Source organism: Gallinula chloropus, assembly GCF_964237585.1.
Source record: "Gallinula chloropus genome assembly, chromosome: 9".
NCBI lineage: Eukaryota > Metazoa > Chordata > Aves > Gruiformes > Rallidae > Gallinula > Gallinula chloropus.
The window spans coordinates 20,325,605-20,349,188 of NC_140094.1; the positions used below are offsets into that span (position 1 = coordinate 20,325,605).

Below are 23,584 nucleotides of genomic sequence, written 5' to 3' on the forward strand. Positions count from 1 at the left end.
TTACTCTTAGCTGTTAGCACAAGTTGCAGAAGGGAGGAAAAAAAGAGCAAATGGGAGAGAGAGTCAAAAAACCCCCATTTAATGCTGCCTAGGGAATACGGTGGAATTTAGAACAGAAACGGTTGCGGACTAACAGCATGCCTGATTGCACTTGAGTTGAATCACTGAGGAGCAGCCTCATGTTGTATTGTACCGCTTTTAAGGCTGAAGGAAGAACGACAAAATAGTAATGGAGTTGTGTACAGTGTATCTGCATAAATGGAAAATAATATGAAGATGGTGGTATGTAATTTGCATTTTATTTTTAAGAAGAATTTAATCCAGGTATGTATCCTCTTTGTATTTCTGCATCTATTATTTCAGCTTCCTTTGTTTCCTTTCCTTATTTTCATTCCGAGTGTACCTCCCACTGTTCTAGCTAATGCAATGCATTGATTTGTAACTGATTTGCTTTCTAATGCTATAATGTTGATGAAACTCTTTGGGTTTGTGGACTTAAGAACCAATTCTTCATTAAAATGGGGATTTTATTTCGTAATGTTTGTAAGTTCACAATACAAGTTGAACAAGACAGTGTAGTATGTAATTTCACAATAAGTTGGTATATTTTAATTGGTATAAAAAGGTTAATAATATAGATACATGTGTACCTGGTGAAAATGTAGTATGTTTTGCTTGTATCTGCCAGTACTTTTTTCCTAGTTCATGATAGGATTAGTAATAAATTGAGCTTTATGGATGCTTATGTATTTCTGGGTTTTGATTAATCTTCAAGATGAACACCCTGCAGCTTTCTTTCAAGAAGGCAGCTTGCTAGAAATATATGCTTGAATCTGTTACATTGCTAAACCTGTGTGTTAAAATACTGTCTCATGTACTCCCCCTGATCCACAACCTAGAAAAACCTAACCCGTTGCTATTTAATATGGGTTTTTGTCCATAATTTCAGGTTCAAAAAGATAAGATTAGTATTTTGACTTCTGCAATTCCAGAGGCCAAGTAATAGTGGCTGAAACTAATTTCTTACTATCAGGTCGATGGCTTATTTTGTTTTAAGAGGAAGCACTATGCAGATATAAAAATCTGACTATTCATTAACCCCCAACTTTAAGTCACCTGGGTCCTATTGCATTTTTTCTTATAATATTTTCTTTCAACAGACTACTGTTTGTATGTAATAAGTGCAATGGAACATCTAGCTGTGTGTCCTTAACCTAAGGGCACTAATAGTGCCCTTACAATGGGCATGTCTCGTAAAAATGTATTTAAAACATTTAAGACATTAAAAATAATGCTCATCTGATTGTTCAGTGCTCCTGAAATCTCTAAAAACATTCTGTTGCATTTCTAATTTGAATGCAACCCAGTTTCAAGTCCTTCTTGATGTAAAAAGGGTTAATAACAGTTCCAGCGTCTTAATGCCGATGTTAACCCCTGGCTGACAGGAATTCTTGTGCCTTAAAAGCATCCATTGGTGTAGCATTGTTTAATTGCTTTCTGATGTGAAAATAAACCCTGACCATAAAGTTGTAGGTATTTTTCACAGAGTATGTGATACGATGCTTGTTTCCTGAATGAAGTGTCAGTGATTATATAAAATAGACGCCTTTCTTTAGTGTAAGACACAACTGTGATTTGGCAATTGGAAATGTAAAGTTACCTCACATGTTTGAGTGTTCTAAATATCAGTGCTAATTGTTACCAAATAAATCAACACACTGGGAAAAGTGTTAGGAGAATGCTGCTGAGTCTAAAGCTATTAAGAAGAGTAAGAAGTAGTATTTAAGGTTAAAACATCTTTTGTTCATCATAAATTACTTTTGCAGAGGATTTATAATTTTGGTTAACTTATCTCAAAGACATTCATATAGAAAAGTCATGATGCAAGATAAATGAGGGTTTATTTTTTTTTTTACTGGAATTTACACAACCTGAAGAGTTGTATAGAGGTTTTCTGTCACTATATCATTTGCTTGATCCTGCAGTGATGTCAGCACAACATTATCATAATGACTACATAATGCTGTGGAAAAAACTTAGGAAATCACAGGTGAAGTACTGGGATTCCAGGGCATTATCAAGGAGGAGAAGACTGATAGCTCAGAATATGTCCCCATTCATTAAAGTAGCAAGGAGGATTGAAAATTCAAAATTTTCTTTTAACTGTGCAGTTGTGGAAAATCTAGAAAGAATGAAGCAGTGTATTAGTTTTCCTTGTGAGACCATTAGAGTAAAGCAGAAGCTCTGAAGCATAAAAGTTCTTTGGCACCTGAAAAGATTCTTGTACAGGTTTTGTTTCTCTCATCTTATTAGTGTCATTCAATTACACAGATAGTTCTAAATCTGTGGTTCTCACTGGTGGAAATCTAAGTATCACTCCATAGTTGTCAGTATATTGAAGTAAAAACATAATCCCTTTATATAAACTTTTTGCAGCAAGCTTAGAGTTATGTTTAATCTCTACCATTCTTATCAATGAATGCAGTTTCAGGTGTTTAGCAAGCATGGCTCCTATCGGTGTGTTCCCTACTTAGCTGATTATATGTTGTTGTCAACAGTAGTTGTAGTGGTTTGTGCCCATGATGTTCTTCAAATGTAGATGTCACAGATGATTGCTGCTATATATTGAATGAAAGATGTCTTTATCAAATCCTGTCCCTTTCATACTTGTGTTCTAAACATTGAATAGAATTATTATTTAACTATATTTTAGAAAGTATAGTGTTGTTGAAGGATGGAATCCAGGGGGGTTACAGATTGCCCGTTTAAAGTTGTTCCTTTGAGCTAAACATTTTACAGAAAATTCTTTGTAAGTTGTTAAAAAAAAAAACCCAAACAAACCCTCCTGCCCCCTGCCCATCCCCAATCAAACAAACCCAAAAAATCAGAGCTCTCTAAAATAAGCTGTGTAATGTAGAATGACGTAGTGCACATGTGGTCACAGACACCATGGAGGTCTCGGTCTCAGAGAGATCTGTTCAGGGCTGAGAACTGCCCATCCTGTCTCAAGCTGGTACGATTAGAGGATTAAAACTCTGTACTTGGAAGAAAATGGAAGGATTTTTTAAAAACATGTTTTCAGTAAATGCATTTGAAAAATCCTCTGAAGTTGCTGAAAAGTTTGAAATGGTATTATTATATCAAACTTTGAATGTACACTCAGTGTACTGTAAATATATCCTCTGCATACCTGGCGTGTTTCAGCATAAATTAAATCACGTAGGTTCTCAAGTTATGATGCTCTGAAGAAAACTCCTAATTAAAAGTACAGACAAAATTAATGACAGAGTTGAGATTCGGTCAAATGCATGTTGATGCTTTCTATTTTTTAAAGGCATTAAAAGGTTCTGATTATACTGTACTGACGTAATTTCATGCACACAATGGTCTGCCTTACACTGAGAGGCTAACGTGCCTGGTACTGACTTAGTAATACAATTATCCCCATGTTATCAGCAAATAACTTTTCCCTCCCTAGGATTTCCATTCCTTGTGCAGCCTGCATTTAAATAGGGATGGATTATTAAGTGAAATTATCTCTAAATCTTAGCAGTTTTTGAAACTAGTATGTTGGCCAAAAGTAAGTTTTGTAGGACAACATGCATCACGTATAGAGCTGTAAGGGGGAAAAGGACTCTCAGGTTCACTACTGCCACCACCCATTCATGCTGCAGTCTCTCTTTATTCTTATCATTTTAAAAGTTGAACCAGCTAGAAACATTAAAGTAAAAATGTTTGTACATTTAGCAAAATAATATTGAAACCGAGTTCCAAATCATCTGCAGTCTCTTAAACCTAGTGTGCATTAATAAATTATTATATTATATATGATACTAATCTGTATTAAACCATATACTACTCTACAAATGAGGCACATTTCAAGTTTAGGAATCTGTGCAATAGCTCTTTACACTTACATATTATTCTGCAATATTTGGAAAATCTTTTATTTCTATTTCTAGCCGAGGTCACTGTCCTTTAAGGGCAATTGTTTCAAATATAATTTTTGTTTGTGGTATAAATAACATACTACACAGTTGTTTCTAAATAAATAGTGTTAAAAATGTCTTCAAAATTGTATTAGTAGTTCATAAATAATTGATTTGCAACTTTAGCCTCACAGTTGCTGTAACAAGACTTCTCAGAGAAATGCAAATATTACAAATGCACACAAAGGTGCAGAGAATAGTGTAAGAAAAATTACTGCAAAATCAGAGTATTTATTTTAACTCATGTCTGTCTTCAACAGTAATTGAGGAAAATACGTCTTTGACTCTGCAAATAAATCCTCTCTCTTACCGTAGTGGCCATAGCAGTAGGGAGCAGTGAAGGTGACTCTCTTTCTCCAGCATAATTACTTACCCTATCTAGCTGGCAATTCAAATTTTCTTCTAAGCTGCCCTGGACACAATATGCTTCTGTATATTCTAAAGCAGTTTATTTGCAAAGAACTGTTAAAACATGAGTTAATATATGAAGTTCTATACATTGTTTTTGTTTATGGTTTCTGTTTCAGATGATGTTCTAAATCACGAGATAATTTCAGCTTTAAGCATGTGCTACTTACACCTGTCCTTATCTTTAAACTTGATAAAGTTTTGTGTTGAAAGAACAGATAAGTCAAGTAAAAGCTGTGAATGACCAGTCTTGTGGTATGACTGTTAAATACTGAGACATAGCAGACATAGTACTTTCCAAATTATATTGATAGACAATAGGAATAGCTTTCTAGCCAAAAGGAAGCGTGTTATCGGAGTGCTGGTGCTTATAACACTCCATGTTCTCAGGTGAATGTTGGAGGGGTGATACAGGGTAGGGCAAAACTCTGCTAGTGAATACCTGAATTGGTACTGGGTCAGAGAGTAATTGAGAAAGCTGTATTTCTTTCTTGCTGTTGTCCTTATCTTTGCCAGGATCTGCAGGCAGGTCATCTATGTAGCATGTGAATGTTGAGATGAGTATCACTTTACCTTGAAAGACTCACCAGTAACACAGGTAAAAAATGTCAGTATTTAAGCATATAAAAAGAATTTAAGAATATAAAGGAGCAAATTTCCAAATGATTTCCAAAATAATTCTTCTGAATTAGGTCATCTGAGATGATATTAGTGTAATGTTACTGTTATAGCAATGAAGTAATCTGGAGTATATACAGTTATGGTTGTCTAAAGTAAGGTAGTGTAGGTTTCTCCCAACAGACATACACTGATTGTATGTACAGTTATCTCAGGATAACCTTATTCCATAAGACTAGTCAAAGACCATACTTGAGATTCTGTAGATCTGAGTTCTGGTTATTCTGTTATTGATTCCTTATGTTCCTGTTTGCAAGAGAACTTCTGTTAGTCTCCATTTATGCAATTGCAAAGTGGATTGTTTGTATTTTGTTTGGCTTATGTGATTAATTCATTTAACTGAAGCGTTTTGCATATCACAAATTGATGTTGTTGCCTATAGGCAGTAGTGGCTACTTTGGCAGTACTGCAGTGTGGTATTGCTGCAGAGAAAGACTTCTTGGTTTTGTTTTGTTTTTCCCTACTGTCTTGGTGTTGTGAACATGAACAGAGGGAGACTGCACTTTAGTGTCATGTTTGCAGTCCCCTTCCAATGTGCACAGGACCCTTGCAGTTGATAAATAGTGTAAAGGCTAAGTAGGGCTATGGTTCTGCCTGTTTCTGCCTGCTTTTTGCAGGTGGACAGGACATTCTGCATCCACAAAGCTACCTCTGAAAGAGAGGGCTGCTTCATTTACTGGGATCTGAACAGAAGGTCAGCAGTAATCTAGTTATTTTTAAATACTGAAATGATTCTTTTGAAGATTATACCATTTTCTTTATAAAAGCAAAAGTCTGGTTATGGTAAAACGGGGAAAAAAGTAAGGGGAATCTGAGGATCTGGTGTTCAGGTGTGTAACTAAATTACACTGCTTGCTGGCATTCTTAACCTGGTCCACTCTGCCCTGCTTCTACCCGACACATTAGTCTTTATACTTTATACTGATGCTTCCAACTGACAAGTTGTATTTTGACAATGCTTTGTTATCCAAAGTATCCTTGAAGTCAATCCAAATTACCTGTTCACTGTCAAGTTCATTGAAAAAAGTCTATATTCAGAGTTGCTGTGAGAAAAAGTTGAAGTGTCACTGTCCTTTCTATTATTTCTGATCTCACAATCCGTGACACTTTCTAGTTTCCACTTCTATAGCCATCTACCATAAAGTGTGTGCACCATTGCTTATAACATTGAAATTAAATTCCTTGTGCTTGGAATGGGTTAACCCTGCTGTGTTCATCTTGATTTAAGTTAATAAAAAAGCAAAGTGAAAAGTGGAGATATGATTGTTTTTTGGGACACCTGGTTAAATCCAGAAAATCAGTGGATGACAACATGCTGCTCATTCAAATAATTAAGTCCGATGTGCTTCTGAAAAGGCTGTTCCTTATTCCCTAAAGTTTTAACCTGCACTGATTGAAAATGGCAAGAACAATGCAAATATTTACAAAAAAAAAAAGGATGAGACCTATCATGACTCAAACTTAATTCCATGTGTAGATATGCAATTTTAGAAAATGAGTGTTTGACAGAGCAATGGTAGGCTGTGAACTGATGAACAGATCATATGACTAATGTAGCCGAGATGGAATGGAACTCGCATGAGAGAACATAAATCTGCTCCATTTAGCAGATCTCTGTGTGTGTTTGTAACAGTTCAACTTTTAATTTACTATGGCATTGTCAGAAACAAGGTTTAAATAACCCAAATACTGAATTTCCAGCTATTTATAATAGTCAATTATCTCTTATAAGCATAGATTAAGCATCGGATAAAATGTGTATATAGCTGCCTATAAAAATCAAGATTCTTATACAGAGAAGAATTAAACCTTATTTAAAATGAATGGAAATGTTCCAGATTCCAATGATAACTTCATTATTTCTTGATTTCTTTTTTGTAGGCTAAGTCAGTAAACAAGCCTTCTAGTTTGTTTATACATTGTTAGTTTGAAGTCTTTCCAATGAGAAGAATGCCCAAGTGAAGTTTGTGTAAGAGGGCACTTAAGAAGCTATGGTTGTGTGGGCAGAGGCGGCAGGCAGTCACACTTGGAATCTTGTTCAACATTTAATAGAAGAGCTGAATGGTTATTGAGTGTTTTTATGTCTATAAACACACCTTTGATATTGAAAAGTGTCCCAGAATGGTTCCTTCCCCTACTAGTAATATGTGAAAACAAGGCAGCCTTGGTTCTAGTGAGAGTTTTGTCACATTCTGGACAATGCCATTTGCATGCCTTGAAAACTGCATGCAATCTCACTGAGCATTCTTTTGCTTCAAACATTGCTTGCTCTTAATTCACTCTTAATAGTCTGACTGCAGGCATAAGCCCGGAAGCAAAAGCAGTCACAATAGCTATGCTGATGCATATATGTCAAAAGCGTGATTCATGTTCCACAAATACTTCACCTTTTATAAAATAACAGGCAGCAACTTTGAAAAGGATGAAGAATGTTGTTTATTCTTGTTCTGCTTGCTCTTGTGCTGCATCCTAATTTTGTTATAACTGGAAAATAAGTATTTTACATCCTCTGCTCCAGGATTCCAGAAGCCAACCAGGCTTTTATCAGCTTTGCTTGGTCACTATTCAACATGGTGTATTTTGCTGCTGCAGTATGAACCAGTAGTTAGGATTTATTATTGACCATAACATAATAGTAACATCAGTGAAGACAAACTCTGGAATGAAAAGACCAGATGTTGAGGTGTGTGAGGGGACCATAATGTTTCATACAGTGCTGTGCTATTTGCAGAGAAGGAAAACGTTTTGTATCCTTTTTTTTTCTTAAGATACCACAAAGGAAGTTTTAATCTTTCACATACCTGGTATTTAAATAAACTTCTTATTCTGCCAAAGAATTTTTAGCTGGTTCAGAAACTGAAATGGCAATTTTAAAACTGCTACTTTGTTGGATTTTTCTGAACTATTTGTCTTGGTTTTATCCGGCAGCTCTGAGATCGAATGGTGAATGATGCTGTAAGAAAGTTTATGTATTAAAAATGCACTGGTTACATTTCTATTGGATACCAGCTTTTGTTTTATGGAATAGAAGCTTCCAAATACTTCATCTAATCTTTTCTTACTCTTCCATATTTAGATCAAATATCTTTCCTGTTGTAATGGTACCTGCTTTTCTCCTGAGACTTGTAAATCATTTGTTTCTTCCTCTTGTCTTGTGTGTGACTGTTTGTTTTTCTTTGAGGTTTGTTTGTGTTTTCTTTTTCTCTGACCAGAAAGAGCAATGTAATTTGGCTGAAAATGTACCCTCAGTTGTCGTTATGATTTTCTGTTATTTCCTATAGTTTGGGGTAGGGTTGGCTTGGATTTTGTTTTCTTTTCCTTAAAGAAGAAAAACCAAGGAGGTATGCACACTTTAAGTCCTGGTTTACCATAATATGTGCTAATGTCTGGTATAAAAAGAAAGTATCTATTTCTCAAAATAGTTATGAGTGTAATTAAATCTCAAGATAGTGCTTCATGGATACAATACTGATTTGCTGCACAGAACCCTACCTTCCTCCAGGGATGAACCAAGACAGACCTTTCTACTTCTGTTTTAGTAGACAGAAACAACTTGTTCCCCTGTCAGTTTTTTGACCACTGCTGTGCATCATGTGGATCTAAATTGAAATGTCATTACTCTGAAAGAAAACAGGCAGCATTAATACCAAATATTGCAGTTAAAGAATTAAACTGGATAAAGAAGCCTGTAAATAAGCATAGCTTATTCATTTGTGTTAAAATTATTTGCCTAGAACTGCTTTCAGCTTCAATCATTTATGAAAAATTTTATTCAGGCAGTTATGGGGAAAGTATACGTTAAAAACTACTGTGTTTCCATTGTAATCTAGTTAAAACAACATCAGTGTTATTGAATGATAAGTTTGTTTGGCAGCCGTTGTAATGCCATTCCCTCCCTTTTAGACACTTCAAGAAGCCATGTGCATCAGTGAGATTTTGCAAGACATAGGAAACTTCTTCAGGATTTGGTTTTGAACAAGCAGATGTGTGATTTTTATTTTTCTCTCTCCCGTCAAATGATACCAGAGCATCAGTAGTTTCTATATCTATAGTGTCTGTGGATGAAATATTTGCTGATGATCTTGTTGGAGATACAAATACTTTTCTGGACCAAAACTTGTGTTTTCTGGAAGCAGCGTAAGATAAATTACACTCCATGGTTTCTGCCCTCTTGAAGAGCCTGATCTCATCTTATCTATATAAGATTTGCAAAGGAATGTTCACAAAGAAATCGGGAAATAGTACAAAAAGGAAAGAGAGTTGTCAGAGCAAAAAGGAGCAAGACTTAAGTCAGATTGGACAAACAAAGAATCCAAAATTTTCAAATACTTTAAAAAGCACTGTTAAAAAGATCGCCAAGTGTCCATCTGCTCGCAACTTGTCAACTGAAGAAGAGGAAAGTAATAGAGAATTTTCACTTTCTCCAACATTCAGTTACAGAGTTGCTATTGCCAATGGACTGCAAAAGCATATTTTTGTAACAAACAATAATAATGAGGATATAGTTCAAGATCTGTCTTCAAATGATAGTTCATATTCTGAGTCACTAAGTGAAACAAAGAGCAATAGCAAGAGAAACGAATACTTGTCCCACACAATGCCTGTGAGACGCAACAGGAAAAGTTTAAGCAGCCTTGCACCGTCTGATGGGAGTTCTGATGGAGAACGCACTTTACACACGCTGAAGCTGGGAGCTCTGCGGAAACTAAGGAAGTGGAAGAAGAGCCAAGATTATGTCTCGTCAGACTCGGAACTAAGTACGTGGAAGAAAACATGGGGCTTAAGAAGTAAATCTCTAGACAGAACTGGCCGCCACCAGAAATCAAATACCTTTGAACCTGGCTTTAGTTCAACAGGTAGTATTAGTCAAACCCATGATGTTATGGAAATGATCTTTAAAGAGCTTCAGGGAATCAGTCAGATTGAAACAGAACTCTCTGAATTAAGAGGGCATGTTAATGCTCTGAAACAATCAATTGATGAAATTTCTAGTAGTGTAGAAGTTGTACAAAATGAAATTGAGCAATTGCGAACTGGATTTGTACAGTCCAGAAGAGAAACTCGAGACATACATGACTACATTAAGCAGATAGGCCATCCAGGAAATAAAGCAAGTCTTAGGTTTCTAAATGTGCCTGAAGAGAGGCTTGAAAAAACTGAAAGCATAGTTTACAGAATTTTAATAGATAAAATGGGATTCTCTGAGGCACAGAACACTATTAAAATTGAATTTGCTCAAAGACTGGGGCAGCAAAGAGACTGTCCAAATGCAAAGCCAAGACCCATTCTTGTTTACTTTGAGTCATCTCAACAGAGAGATTTGATTTTAAAAAAGTCTTATAAACTTAAGGGAACCGGCATTGGAATTTCTACAGATATATTTTCCCATGACATAAAAGACAAAAAACAAGGACTACCTTCCTCTCAGACATATGAGAGTATGGATATGAAACTTTTACCTCTGGATACAAAACATAAAATGCATGACTGGGAGTCACCTGACAGCGATAGAGACTTGGAATCAGATATAAATAAGAATAGTTATGCAAAGATATCTAAATCAGCACTTCAAATAAAGACAAGCACTACAAAGGGGAGTATTGAGTCCCCAGATACTAAAGAACTTAATAGAACTGCTGACAACAGCACCTTTTCAAGCCGAAGAAATTATGACAATCAGTCACCAGAATTTGACAACATGGAAAAACAATTGAAGACCTATTACTCAGATGTGACACCTCTATGGCATTTGCAGAATGACTTTGCAACACCAAAGCTTAGTCGTTCAGAGTCAGATTTCTCAAAATTGTGTCAGTCTTATTCTGAGGATTTTTCAGAAAATCAGTACTTTAGCAGGACGAATGGTAGTTCACTATTGTCTTCCTCTGACCGAGAACTTTGGCAGCGAAGGCAAGATGATTCTGTAAACTGGTATGGCAGTTCCCAGGAGCAGACTTTCACCCAAGATGTACAACAGTATCCAGAACAAAATGAGGGAGAGAATGCAGAAACTCTTGACAGTGGGGTAAGCAATGGAGTATTATGTGCATCAGGAGAAAGAAGTCACTATAGTGATTCTCAGCTTTCTTTACATGATGATCTTTCCCCATGGAAAGACTGGAATCAGTTGGAACAAGGGACAGATTTGGGTCTAGACTCATCCACACAGGAAGTTTTTGTGTATGATATGAGCAGCTCTTCAGATCAGCAGACAGATTTTGGTAAGTGCCAAAGTTCTGACCTCCAGTATGATACTGAAAGCTATGATTTTACCCTTGATGGTACTTCTCCATCGTGTCCAGGCCTTGACAGTGAATCACAAAGCCAGTGGACTGGCCAATATGATGATTATCAGGAAACAAATTCTATCTCCTCTTACCAGAACCAAAACAGGTTGCCTGTGATGTACCGAAGTCAGAGCGAACTACCAAGTGATGATTCAGAAGAAACAGCCCCTAAATCGTGGCATAGCCGATTAAGCATAGATCTTTCTGATAAGACTTTCAGCTTTCCTAAATTTGGATCAACGCTTCAACGTGCTAAGTCAGCTTTAGAAGTAGTCTGGAATAAAAGTACACAAAGTTTAAGTGGGTATGAAGACAGTGGATCATCTTTCATGGGAAGGTTTAGAACTTTATCACAATCTACTGCAAATGAATCGAGTACAACACTTGATTCTGATGTTTATGCTGAGCCTTATTGCTACAAAGCAGAGTATGAGGAAGACTTGATTGAACCACCTGGTGAGAATGAAACAGACTATGTAGAGGTAATGGAACAAGTCCTTGCTAAACTAGAAAATAGAACTAGTAGTGAAACTAGTGAGCAGGTCCAGGAATATGAACTGGAACAGCCTTCGTATGAAACTCCATATGCAGTACTACCAGAGGAGCAATATGACACCCAGTTTGACAGTGTGGTCAGTGAAAATACATTGGAAGTTGAATGTAATGTGGCTGTTGACATAGAAGTAAGGGAAGATGAAAATCAGAACATCCCAGAGATGCATACTGAAACTCCAAAGAAAAAAAGAATCCGACCATCATTTAAAGAAGCTGCTTTAAAAGCATACAAGAAACAAATGAGTGATTTGGAAGAAAAGATCCTTGCTGGAGGTAATAATATTTTAATATTTTCTTCTAAGTAAAATGTTCTTCTTATTAGTGTTGGATATTAATTTCTTTATGGTACTTGATCCTGCTTTCATTGAATTTGATAACAAAAATTCTGCTTATGCCTGGTTCAGTTCATGGGGTGAAACAGTCCTATGGAAGTCAAAAGGCTAAAATTTTCCAAGTTTGTTTTGAAGGAGTTTTCTGAATCTATTTAGTCAAACATGTTTACAAGCAATTGTATTGCTTTGAATTTCAGTAACTTGAAATTTCACAAGATTTAAATTCTATAAAAAGGTCTAAACGGTACATTGTTCCTGGTTTCCTTATAGCTTTATAAATGTATTCATGGGAGTAATCCAGAGTGTTCAGGTATTACAGTGCTTCCTTTAAGAGTTTCCAGATGCTTTGTATCCTCTATGCAACCTGTAACTCATTAGGTACCTGTGACAGTGCAAGTCTAAAGTGATTTTTTTCAATCTTTCCTTATTTGTATTCCTAGTAAGCTCTCAAACAAGCTGTCTGTCTCCCCAGAAAAGAGAAGGGCTTGGAGAAAAAAGTAGTCTGAATGGTAACATCTATATATGAAGAGCTGGTAAAAAAGGAACTTTGCTCTGGGAATGTTGACACAGATTTATTCATGTTGTTTATCTTCTGTGTTAACAGAATCCGAAGCAGAGGGTCATATTCATAAATTTAATATTTCAGTAATACACTAATATGGTGACTTTTCTATATTAAAATACACTGTAATGCTAACATTATAATGCATTTGAATTTAATTAAGAGCACATAATTACTGTAGGTAGCCAGATGGTAATTGTCACCTTGACTGAATCTTTGCTTTATCTATCTGCCTGGAAAAAAAAAGTAGATACATTTATTTTCAAGAAAAAGAATTGTGCCTTTAGCCAAAGATTGTATGTAGGAGTGATGAGCATCTTAAAACTTCTTGTACTTAGACAACTACTTTTACAGCCAACATAGTGTCAAGTTGAAAGTAGTTTGCACAAGCAATTTAATAATATGCCAATATGAATGTTTATTTTAAAGGACTTCTACATTCAAATAAAGACACTAGATTGTAGATTTATATTTTGCAGATATTTTTCTACAGTACTCTGTAAGAAGAGCAGCTAGCATTAGCTAGTATTTTCATGACTTTTTCATGATTTTCTGAGGCCATGGGAGAGGGGAGGCCACAGTCATAATACCCGGTCATTGTTGTATAACAGGACATAAATCAAGTACGTACCCAGGGAAGATCCAAACTAGCGAAACCCAAATCGATCCCATTATTTAAAGTCTGTATGCTTGTCTGTTGTGTTAGATAATGTAGACTGTTTGAAAATAAGAAATATGATTACATCTTATGGGATGAGTTCATTAATTGAATGCATTTGTTATTTCTTTAGCCCAGCAGGTTAAAGATCTCTCTGTCTCTTAGTCTATTGATATTTTTTCTTCTGAATTACTGAAGCATTTGTTATACTATATTTACAGAGAAGCCAACTCACCACAAGGCTAGTTTATAAATGATGTAGGTTTGGGTCTAGTCTATGGGGCATAAAGATGTCATACTAAGACCTCCATTTGTGTTTCTACTGACATAAAAGAAGGGAACACAAAAAGGGGTTAAAGGGAATTTATAGATGAACTGCTACAACAGCAGTACTTCTCAGGCTATTCTCAAAAAAGTATGAATTGACTCTTGAGTAGCAGTTTTGTTTTTTCTTTGTACTTGTGTTTTCCACACTAACAAGGAGGTTGTGTTTGTCAGGGATTCCACCTCAGCAGTCACAAACTCATTTGTTATAAATGTATTTTCAAGTCCTATAGCATACTTTCATGTTTTGTATCTAATGGATTAATATTATATTTTACCTTTTAAATATCTAAAAATTATTCAGAATTTAAAATTTTTAAAATCTATTTCCTAGCTGCAATATTCTACTAAAAGAATACATTACCTGAAAAGCTTCTGCTGAGTGACATGCAGTATTATTACAGTAAAATCTTTCTTGATTTCCTTTTCAGTGAGCTGGATGACTGATAGTATAGACAGGCTGTTCACAGACAGTGGAATCCAAAGATGGATTCTCTGTTCTTGCAGATATTCAAAAGCCACCTGGATGTGGTCCTGGCAATCTGTTCTAAGTGACCTACGTGAGCAGGGTTATCAGACAAGGTGGCCTCCAAAGGTCTCATCCAGCCTCAGCTGTTCTGTGATAGAGAAATACAGGTCTTCGATACTTTGGATGCAGCCTTTAAAGAATGATGTGCCTTCTTAATGTCAGTTTGTCCTGTAAGTAAAAAAAGAAACATGTTTAATTTGAGTTTTTCTTGTATTGGTTGGCAATTTTGATTTCACATAGGATACACTTTGTAAGTCAGTTCATGAAGGAGTTCTATAGAACACACAAAGCGTACAGTTTGTAGCAGGTCATTTTTATGACCTGCCCTCTTTTCTTTACACATGGATTCATCCATGTCCAGAGAATACTTAATATATCATTTAAGCAGGGAAGTTTGGAGTATTACATCTTCCTTTTAATATTTGCAAGAGCAGTAATAACTTTAGAGAAAAGTATCTAATACCTGATCTAGGGTTTACTTTACTTTTATGATTATTAATTTTTAACTCTTACCCCCTATAATCTCACCTTAATCTCTCCATGTAGGCAAGAGCAGGTAGACAGCAATCTGGCCAAATGGAGATGTAGCCAGAAAATACAGTAGTGTTATTTCTCCCATTTAGTGTAAAAGAAAGGTTTAGAGTGCTATTATTTTCATTCTAGTAACACATGAGGTAGGGTGATTGAAACTTTGGTACATAAATAATTTATTAGTGCACAAGAGCTCCATCAAATAGTCCTATTCCCTGTCTCTAGCTGGAGAGAAAAAATACACTATGGGCTGATTGCTTTTGTATTATTTATTACAACGTGGTTTTGGAGACATACTGAGTGAAAGTAATAGGGTACATGGATGAGAGGAGATGTGAGCGGTACATGAGTAATCCTTGGATTTAAAGCTCTGTAAGGACATGGAGGCATTGTGATGATGCATGTATATTAATGGTAGGGTTGATGGCTTTTTAGAAAAATATTTAGAAATGCCAGCCAGTGTTTTGTTTCTTTGTACACTGTAGTTGAGAATAACTCCTACCCTTTTACATATTGTTCCAGTCCTCAATTGGGTTCCAGATTTTTTTTTCTGCCCTAGTGGCTTCTTTCATCCCATCCCTATCTTGCTACCTTTTACAGATGCCTTAGAATAAGCACCATCTTCTGTCCTTATGAGCATATCACTCTGCATAAGCTTCCAGAGTTGCATGTGCTCTTCTGGGTTGCTTGTATTGGTAATATAGACTCTTTCTGTGGTGGGGTGGGGGAGAAAGGGAACAAAATACATTCTCAGATGATGTGGATAGGAAGTGATAAACTCTATATTCCTGCACTCAACCTGCTTGGGTAAAATTCTAGAAAATACTTTTTCCTATATATGTGTATATGCTGGAAATCTTTAGTAGTATTACAAGAAGTAAACCAGTGTTCCAAATAATTATTGATTCCATTAATTCAGTCAAGATGTTGCAGATGAACCAATATATATTATGATTTGACTGAGTCTCCTCCATACGCTTGCATTGTATGCACACACGAGTCTATGTGCTTGCTTATTTTATTGCCACTGGATTCACTCTAGTCAGGCGTGAGTTTTATACCTTTCTATTCCCACTTCTCTTCTCTCTTTTGATGGGGAAAGGGATATCAGAGATTTAAGACAAAAAATGGCATTCTGTTCAGCTTGAGATTAATAGAAAAGTAGAGAGGCTGCTTGATAAAAATTATGTGATATGATACATCTATCTTTTGTTTGTGAAGAAAGAGAAAGAGGCTACATTCACTGCCTGCTTTAAAGTTAAGAAATCATGAAAGGATGATCAGTATCAGTTGCTTACTGCTGCTATGTGTTCACTCTGTCAAAAGAGGGATTAGAGTAAGGAAAATTGTGCTGAGAGTAGTGATCATCATCTTGGAGATGCTTACAGGCTCCATGTTTATTCAGAAAATTTTAGACTGTAATACTGCATGTCTTTGAAAAAAGATCATAACTAAAGGTATTGAAGATGAGCAGTTTCGTTTAGCATGGTAAGTCCTACTGAACTGGGGTGTGTCACATCAGGAAAATGTGTCAGATGCATTTGTGTAACAGTCTACCAGTAAAATAATATTGTTATCAGATGCTGGAATAGCTATTGCCTGTTCTTTGATCCTTTAAAACAAACAAAAAACCACCCACAAAACAGCCCCCCTCCCCTCCATCCTTAATCAATAAAGTTTAGCAGAAATCATCTATATTTTGACTGTTTACTAAAAACAAACAAAAAAGTAAACTAAAGAAAACATGCAAAAACACTGCTGCTTTGGGAATTACTTCCTTTTTCAGAAAAAGTAATTAATTAAAACTGCTGGCTTCCTATATAAAAGAAGAAATTCTCTACAACTTACTCCTTACACAAACGGGAGACTTTAACACTGTTTTTGCTGACTTTAGAATTAATGTAGATTGATTAATATTCGTGCAATTTGCTCTTTTTGTGCTTAAACAGATTTAAAATAAATTTGCTAGAGCTAAGAGAAAACCTGAGCGTGAATGCCAGTTCCAAGGCTTTATTTACACTGGTTCTGCTATGGAAATGATCACTAATCAGCATTTTATCACCAAGATTAAGAAATATTTTCTATTTTTACTTCTAAGACATTTTAGCCCTTTCTTTAGATCTTTGTATTTTAGAAGCAGAAATAACACCGCATCGTGTTATAATGCAGCTTTGGGATAAAGGAATCTTATTAAAGCATCTGGCTGAAAAAGTATCTAGACAAGCATTTTAAAAATGTAATGACTTGGAAAACATGAGTTCATAAAATATGCTCAAATCTTCCTCTGATCTATTGGGGAAGTAGAATATTACAATAAAGTGTGAAACTAAAGAGATTGTCTGTTTTGCTGCCAAAGCCAAACTCTGACTGCTTTCATGGGACAGGTGCCAGACTACTTCTCTATGCACATTTTCCAGGTGATCAGTGGAGCACTTCTGTAGTTGTGTCTCCCGGGGACTCTGAGTAGGAGAAAATATGTGAAACCTCTCTGGTTCCTTCTGATGCAAAATTGTCATTGAAACTGATGAAACTTTGTCAACTCTGCAAGTTTCCTTCCTGGTCAATAGAGAATATTCTTAAGATACCTTGCATGATCAGAAGTTTTAGTAAACCTGAAAATAAAGACATGATTGGGATGTAAATAAGTCTAGCAAAAACCCCATAGATGCACACATACAGACACCTGTACATTTCTGCTATTCAATGCATACCATTTATGTAAGAGAGTTTTCTTCTGCACTTGCCTCATATAAAACTTGTACTCCACAGAAAATTTTACTAATTTTTCAGATTAAAATTTATGTACAGAGAGGATGTTCCAGGTAGACCATATCTCCTAACTGTGTTGCCGATAGTTGTTTTGTAAGGTCCTTGTTACAGAATATGGTCTATAAAAAGATACAAGTTAAGTGGAAAAAAAAAAAATGAAAACCCTGTTGAATGCAGAAAATACAGATCTGTTTTTCACAAGAATAGCAGTGGCAAAGAGCAAGCTGCTGACTGATATGCTAGAAGCTTCTCTGGAGTTGACTGCTGAAACTACTTGTACTGGTTTATGTTACGCTGGAGTCTGAGATGTGATATGGCTCCTTGAGAAATGAGCTTTCTTGATCAGAGGCCAAACAGCAGCAAGTGATTTGCCAATGCTATCACAGTTTCATAAACTAGGTATAGCTTTAGGTATCACCAATGTAATTGCATCCTCACCAGAGGAATTCTTGTCCATCAGCTGCATATATACTAAGATGAAATAAGGAGAGAGAGGCATGAGGAACAACTTACCGAATGTGAAATAAACCAGGAGCAAAAAGTATGTATAAAATGGACAAGAACTAAAGCAGTTTTAAGCCTTAACCTGTAGGTAGGTCTTCCTGGTCCATTTAGCACCCACAGGACAGACCTGATGCTTCTCTGCATCTATAAGGCAGAGAAGATACTGTAAACGTAAAGTAGTGGCATTTTGTTGGGCAGCGTTAAAGGCATGTTGTAATAAACTTTCTTTTATTAGTTAAAAAACCCCAGAAAACAAGGAGACATGTCTGTTCCTATTAGTGATAAAAAGGGATTCTGAAATTCAGGTTTTATGCATGTCCTATCAGGTATAAAAACTCCAGTAGAACCAAAAGTCATGCTTTAAGTTCCAGGGTACTGGTCTATAGCTCTTAACATCTGTGTATGTCTCTGGTCATTATGCATAATTACCCCAACGTATTATTACTTTCCAGCAGAGCTGAAACAGTTTGTAATTTGATTTGCTTTCTACCTATAGCATAGAAGCTCACAGTAGGGAAAGGAAGCATTTCGTAGTGTTTTATTAAGGTCAGTATCTTTAAGTTTATTAGAATAACATAAACAATAGAGGTAAAAAGGAAATATTACTCTCTTACACTCTTTAATGCATTTGAAATACTGTTACCACTTCCCTCAGTTTTCTCTCTCACTAAGACAAAACAAGCCCAATCCTTTCACTGTATCCTTGCAGATAGTTTTATGAATCTCTGCTTGTTCTGGCTTTTGTCATACTGAAAAAGCTGATTCCAAAAACTGCAAACAGCTTCAGCTGAAGGTAACAGGTGCCAGTAGAGCAGAGTCGTCTCTAATAGTGCATGAACAATGCTTTCAATTTCAAATATGCTGTATGTCTTCTACTGCTGTCTAATAGCTTTTGTTGCCATTTTTCATTTTTCTTCCAAACACAGAACTAGTTTTTACAGGAATACTGTCAAGGCAGTGAAGTGAATCCAGTAATATGCAAATAACATTTTGAATACTAACTGCATCTTTTCAAATACTTGGAGCCAATTCCAGATTGGTGTCTTCTACAGGCTCTATGATACTCTGTTCATCCAACTTGGTGAGAACAGGGACTGAAATCAACCTGTATGATATTGGTTGATAACCCCATGCTACTTCTGCCAAAAGAATTACTTCCAAATATCACAATACAAACACACACTACTTTCTACCAGTTTCACCTTTACTGTATTTATCTTATGTAGGGAATGTCGTGAAAGCCTATTTCCTTATCAACAAAAGAAGATCTGATTTCTTTGTCTTATCTCAGTAAGTAGTGTTGTCTGATGTCATCTTTTCTCTTCTGTCTGATCATTCATTGACTCATTTTTTTATTTCCACTACTATAAGTCTTGAAATTTGTCCGACATGCAAATTTTCGGTTTCATAGTTTGGGTTTTTTGAAGATAATTTTTAAAGTGTTTGGGACTGTTTTAGATAGTTCCTTAAATTTTAACTATGAAGTGGATATAACTCTACAGGAGAAGAAACAACTTCATACCAATATCAGCTGTGAACATGAAAGCCTGTGAAATATGTGGCCCTTCCCCAGACAATATGTTGTGCTCCTTTGTTCTTCATCCTAATGTTCTTGGTCTTTAGTGGTGTAGGGTATTTATGACTTATGGGTTTGCCACTATCAGCTTTTTATTCAACAGCAGGACTGCACTTTTGAAGCAAATCAGATATTGATCTCCAACATCACACCTGATGTGCTCAGCAACTAACGGGCTTTCAGTCCACAGGGCCTTGTCATTGCTCTGACAAGCCAGATGTTGCCAAGCTAGCCTGGTCTTCAAAAGGACTGCAGCTTTTTGAGACCACCAGAAATTAAGAAGGACTATGGTCATGTCACATTCCATATCCAAATAGTTCTCTTAATAGTCAAAAATTTATTCTTTTAGAGGTAAGTTTCAGGAGTTGGTAGAAGTATCTAGTAGGTGCTTAAAGACAATAGTAAACAACAGCCATTAGAAGTCTAATGGGACTCAATTTCTAAACACCGTAGAGGTTTTCAAAGCATGTCCTCTTGTTTCAGATTTGCAGACCATAAAGACACAAATGCAGTTTTTATCTTCACCAAGCTGACCTCCTGTTTTGGCTCTCAATGTATCCGCTAGTAATTTTTCTACATCACTGCTAGTAAAGTGCTAGCAGCAATTCTTCTATTTCTCCTGTCAACCAAGCTTTATTCAAGTTTGACCTTCTCTTTGTCGGACAAGCATCACTCATCTCTTATGATGTGCTAGCTTTAATATTATCTTTCAAGCGTTACACAGTATATCTTCCCAGAATATGCTCCAGCAACACAACATCCTCTAGGCTACGTACTGTAATGTTCTGTACAGTAGTGATAATATTAGCTCGTGGTACAGCATTTATTATTTTTACATGGTTTAATTTGTGTGATTGTTTTGGACAGACAATCTCCTACTTTGATGTGCTGTTTTTGTTTGACCCTGTTTTCCAGCCTTTATTTCCCTTTCTTAGCAAAAATGCTAGTTATAATTCTCCAGTTTAGACTGCAATTCCCTTCTGACTGTGGGTACTTCACATGTTATTTCTGTGGAACAGCTGTATTGTTATCTAATTACTGCATGTATTATGTCTCAAGGGTTTGCTTCCAGGAATGACGTAATTATCTGTCAGTTTGACGTTCTTGCAACCGATTTGCAGTATTAAATATTAAAATCATAGTTTGAGACAGTAAACTTTAAATCTTTTTCCAATTTCCTATTGTACAATTATGTACACTTATAAGACTGGAAAACCACGGTTAGGATCCCTAATACCATTTTAATCCTAGGGTTTCCTGCAGTTTAGATTTTTACGACCACATTACAGTTCTTGTGCTATGGCTGGGATGGTGGTGAGCTAAATTTTTGCAATCTTTAAAGAAAGGATGATGCTCTGCTGCTCAAGAAAATGCAAAAATGAAGTAACCACATGAGACTTGAAGGATGCTTATGATCAGGGGAAAAAATCTGAACCTCTTTGATATAAATATCTGCTGACTGATGAGACTATTGTCCAGTTGTATTTCTGATGTATCATAAGCTGCAAAAGAAAAGGTCTGTCTTCACTTCTATATCTCCCTTACTACTTTTTCTTTCACGCTGGAAGAATCTGCCTTTTCAGCATCCTTTGGAGCTTTTTTCCTAGAAACTCTGGGTGTTGGAACTAGTTATCTTCCATGATGAATTCCTTTGTTGTGTGCTAAGCTACAGGTGGCACCATTGCTACCAAAAAATAAATCATACCAGGTGTTAATTTGAAAACGGTTGATAACAGTGTAAAGTTCAGTTTCTGTAGGATGTATTAGCTTTCAGATTGAATTTGAATCGTAATTATGCAGCATTAATAGTTGGAAATTTTACTTGGCCTCCTCTAAACCTTTAAATTGCTATGTGGGCAGAAAATAACTCGGGGGCTTATTTGAGAAGGCTGTAAGAAGGCCAATTAAGCCTCCTTCACTGTCCCCAGCTCCCCCCTTTCTGGAGACTAACTTACCCAGTAGGTACTTGTGAAACATTTTGAACAGAAGCAAGGTTTTGGTGGATATATTGGATATTATACAGCTTTTTAATATCTGCACCTTCTTAATTAATGAAACATTAAAGACTAATTTTCTCCAGTGAATATTTTAAAAAACTTGTTTATCTAAAGGATTATGTCTGTTTATGGGAGGCTTAGGGAGCGGTAGTAAAAGAGGATGTTACTGGCAAAGAATGGTACAAAGCTCATGAGAACTTTCTAACTAAGCAAGAGCTTTTTAAAATATGCTTTGTTAAAAATTCTTTAAGGTTGTCCTCTTCTTCCAAAAGTTTTTTGGTTTTTTACCATCAATTCTTAAGAATTCTGCATAGAAAATTATCTTATTTGTAAAACTGTGATATGGTAGCAGATCATCATGATTTCTTTGCTGTAATTAAAGATATGCTACCTCTTCTTCTTGATATTAATTGCTATAATTATATAAATTTAAATAAGCAACAGAAACCTTGTACCAGTACAGGATCCTTAACAAAGTTAAAACAGGTTTTTTCCCTCTTTTTACCAGTTACCTAATAAAATATAATCGAGTTTGAAACTGTCATAGTGCCTAGAACAACACAGGGGTTCCCTTCAATATTTGTCATTTGTAAATATAATTTTCACTAGTAAGTAGCAAGATGACCATTCTACTAGTCATCATTCCAGTATAATCCTGGTAAAACACTCTCTAGATGTCTACAGCGGCATATGGTATAAAGGTGTAAAGATGAAGGCTGTACTGGTATTTTGTAATGTAGTGCATTTTCACACATATTGAAAACCTAAGGACAAACAGTCTAATTGAAGTAAAATAAGTAGCATCCTGTAAGGTTAACTGAGTGGACTAGCATTTACACTGCTCTTAGCACATTCATAACTTCTTTAGGTTGTTTGCCACAGAATGTGTGGATGACAGAAATGAGTTATATGAAGATAAGCTCTTTTAAGTAAATGATTGTCATTCAGCAGTACAATCTGAGATGTCTAGCCTTCTATCCCTGATTTGAAAATACATTCAGTGGTCTCTTACATAATCACAGGTCATGTCTTATCTACATCAAGGGATGTAGCTGTCTATTCTGGTAGCCTAATGACTACCAAACTGAATTGCTTGGTGACTGTACACTTCCTGATTAGGTGCTCTCATGTACACAGAGAACATTTACAGGGTTCAGATTATTTCATGGTTCAGATTATTTGACTCATGATGAGTTCAGAATAAACAAATTTTTAACTAATTTTGTCTCTGAAGATACAAGCATTTCTTACACAGAGATGCTTTCAAAATCTTGTTTTGGGAAACTTGGATTAGTTGTCTGATTTAAGCAATTTCCATTGAGAAAAGATGCCATTAGAATGGAGGGGCGTTTTTGTTTGGTTTGAGTAGGGTCTGGGGAGGAATAAAAAAAGTAAACCAAACACATCATACCTTTTCCCTTCCTAATTTTTGTTGCACACATTCCCAAATTTAGGCAAATTTAGGTTCCAGTAAAGGAAGTGTAGTGAAATTAGATGAACCTAGCAGAAACCCAAAAGAGATAATTTCATACATCCATACATGGAAGACAAGTCTTAACAGTATTTCCTAATATGACTTTCTAAACAGCTGAATTAAATATAAAATTCATGTGATTCTTTAGGTAGCTGGTAGCAAAGTACCTGTGAACTGTTAAAAAATTGCATTTCATATAAACAATGCTAAGATTTTTAACGTATCTTTAAATGGCACTGTTACAAATATTGCTATCATTAGATAGTCTAGAAAGGTGTAGGTTGCATGAACAGGTTATGGTGAAGCTTATTCTCTACAAGTCATGTCTTGTCTGAAATTTTTCCCCCAGTCCCCAGATTTCTCTGCATGGTTTGGAATCTGCCTTTTCCACAACTGAGAACTAACTCAGTC

General features: G+C 35.9%; 1 protein-coding gene across 1 annotated transcript in view; it reads left to right on the forward strand.

Annotated features, from left to right (window-relative positions):
- Positions 1-9,231: 9,231 nt before the first annotated feature.
- Positions 9,232-23,584, forward strand: part of UNC13C (unc-13 homolog C) — a gene marked incomplete at its 5' end in the record, with an annotated part of 135,793 nt that continues 121,440 nt past the window's right edge. Inside the window, one exon of the mRNA XM_084268220.1 lies at positions 9,232-12,190. Coding sequence (XP_084124346.1) covers positions 9,232-12,190 — 2,959 coding nt within the window. The remainder of the gene's footprint in view (positions 12,191-23,584) is intronic.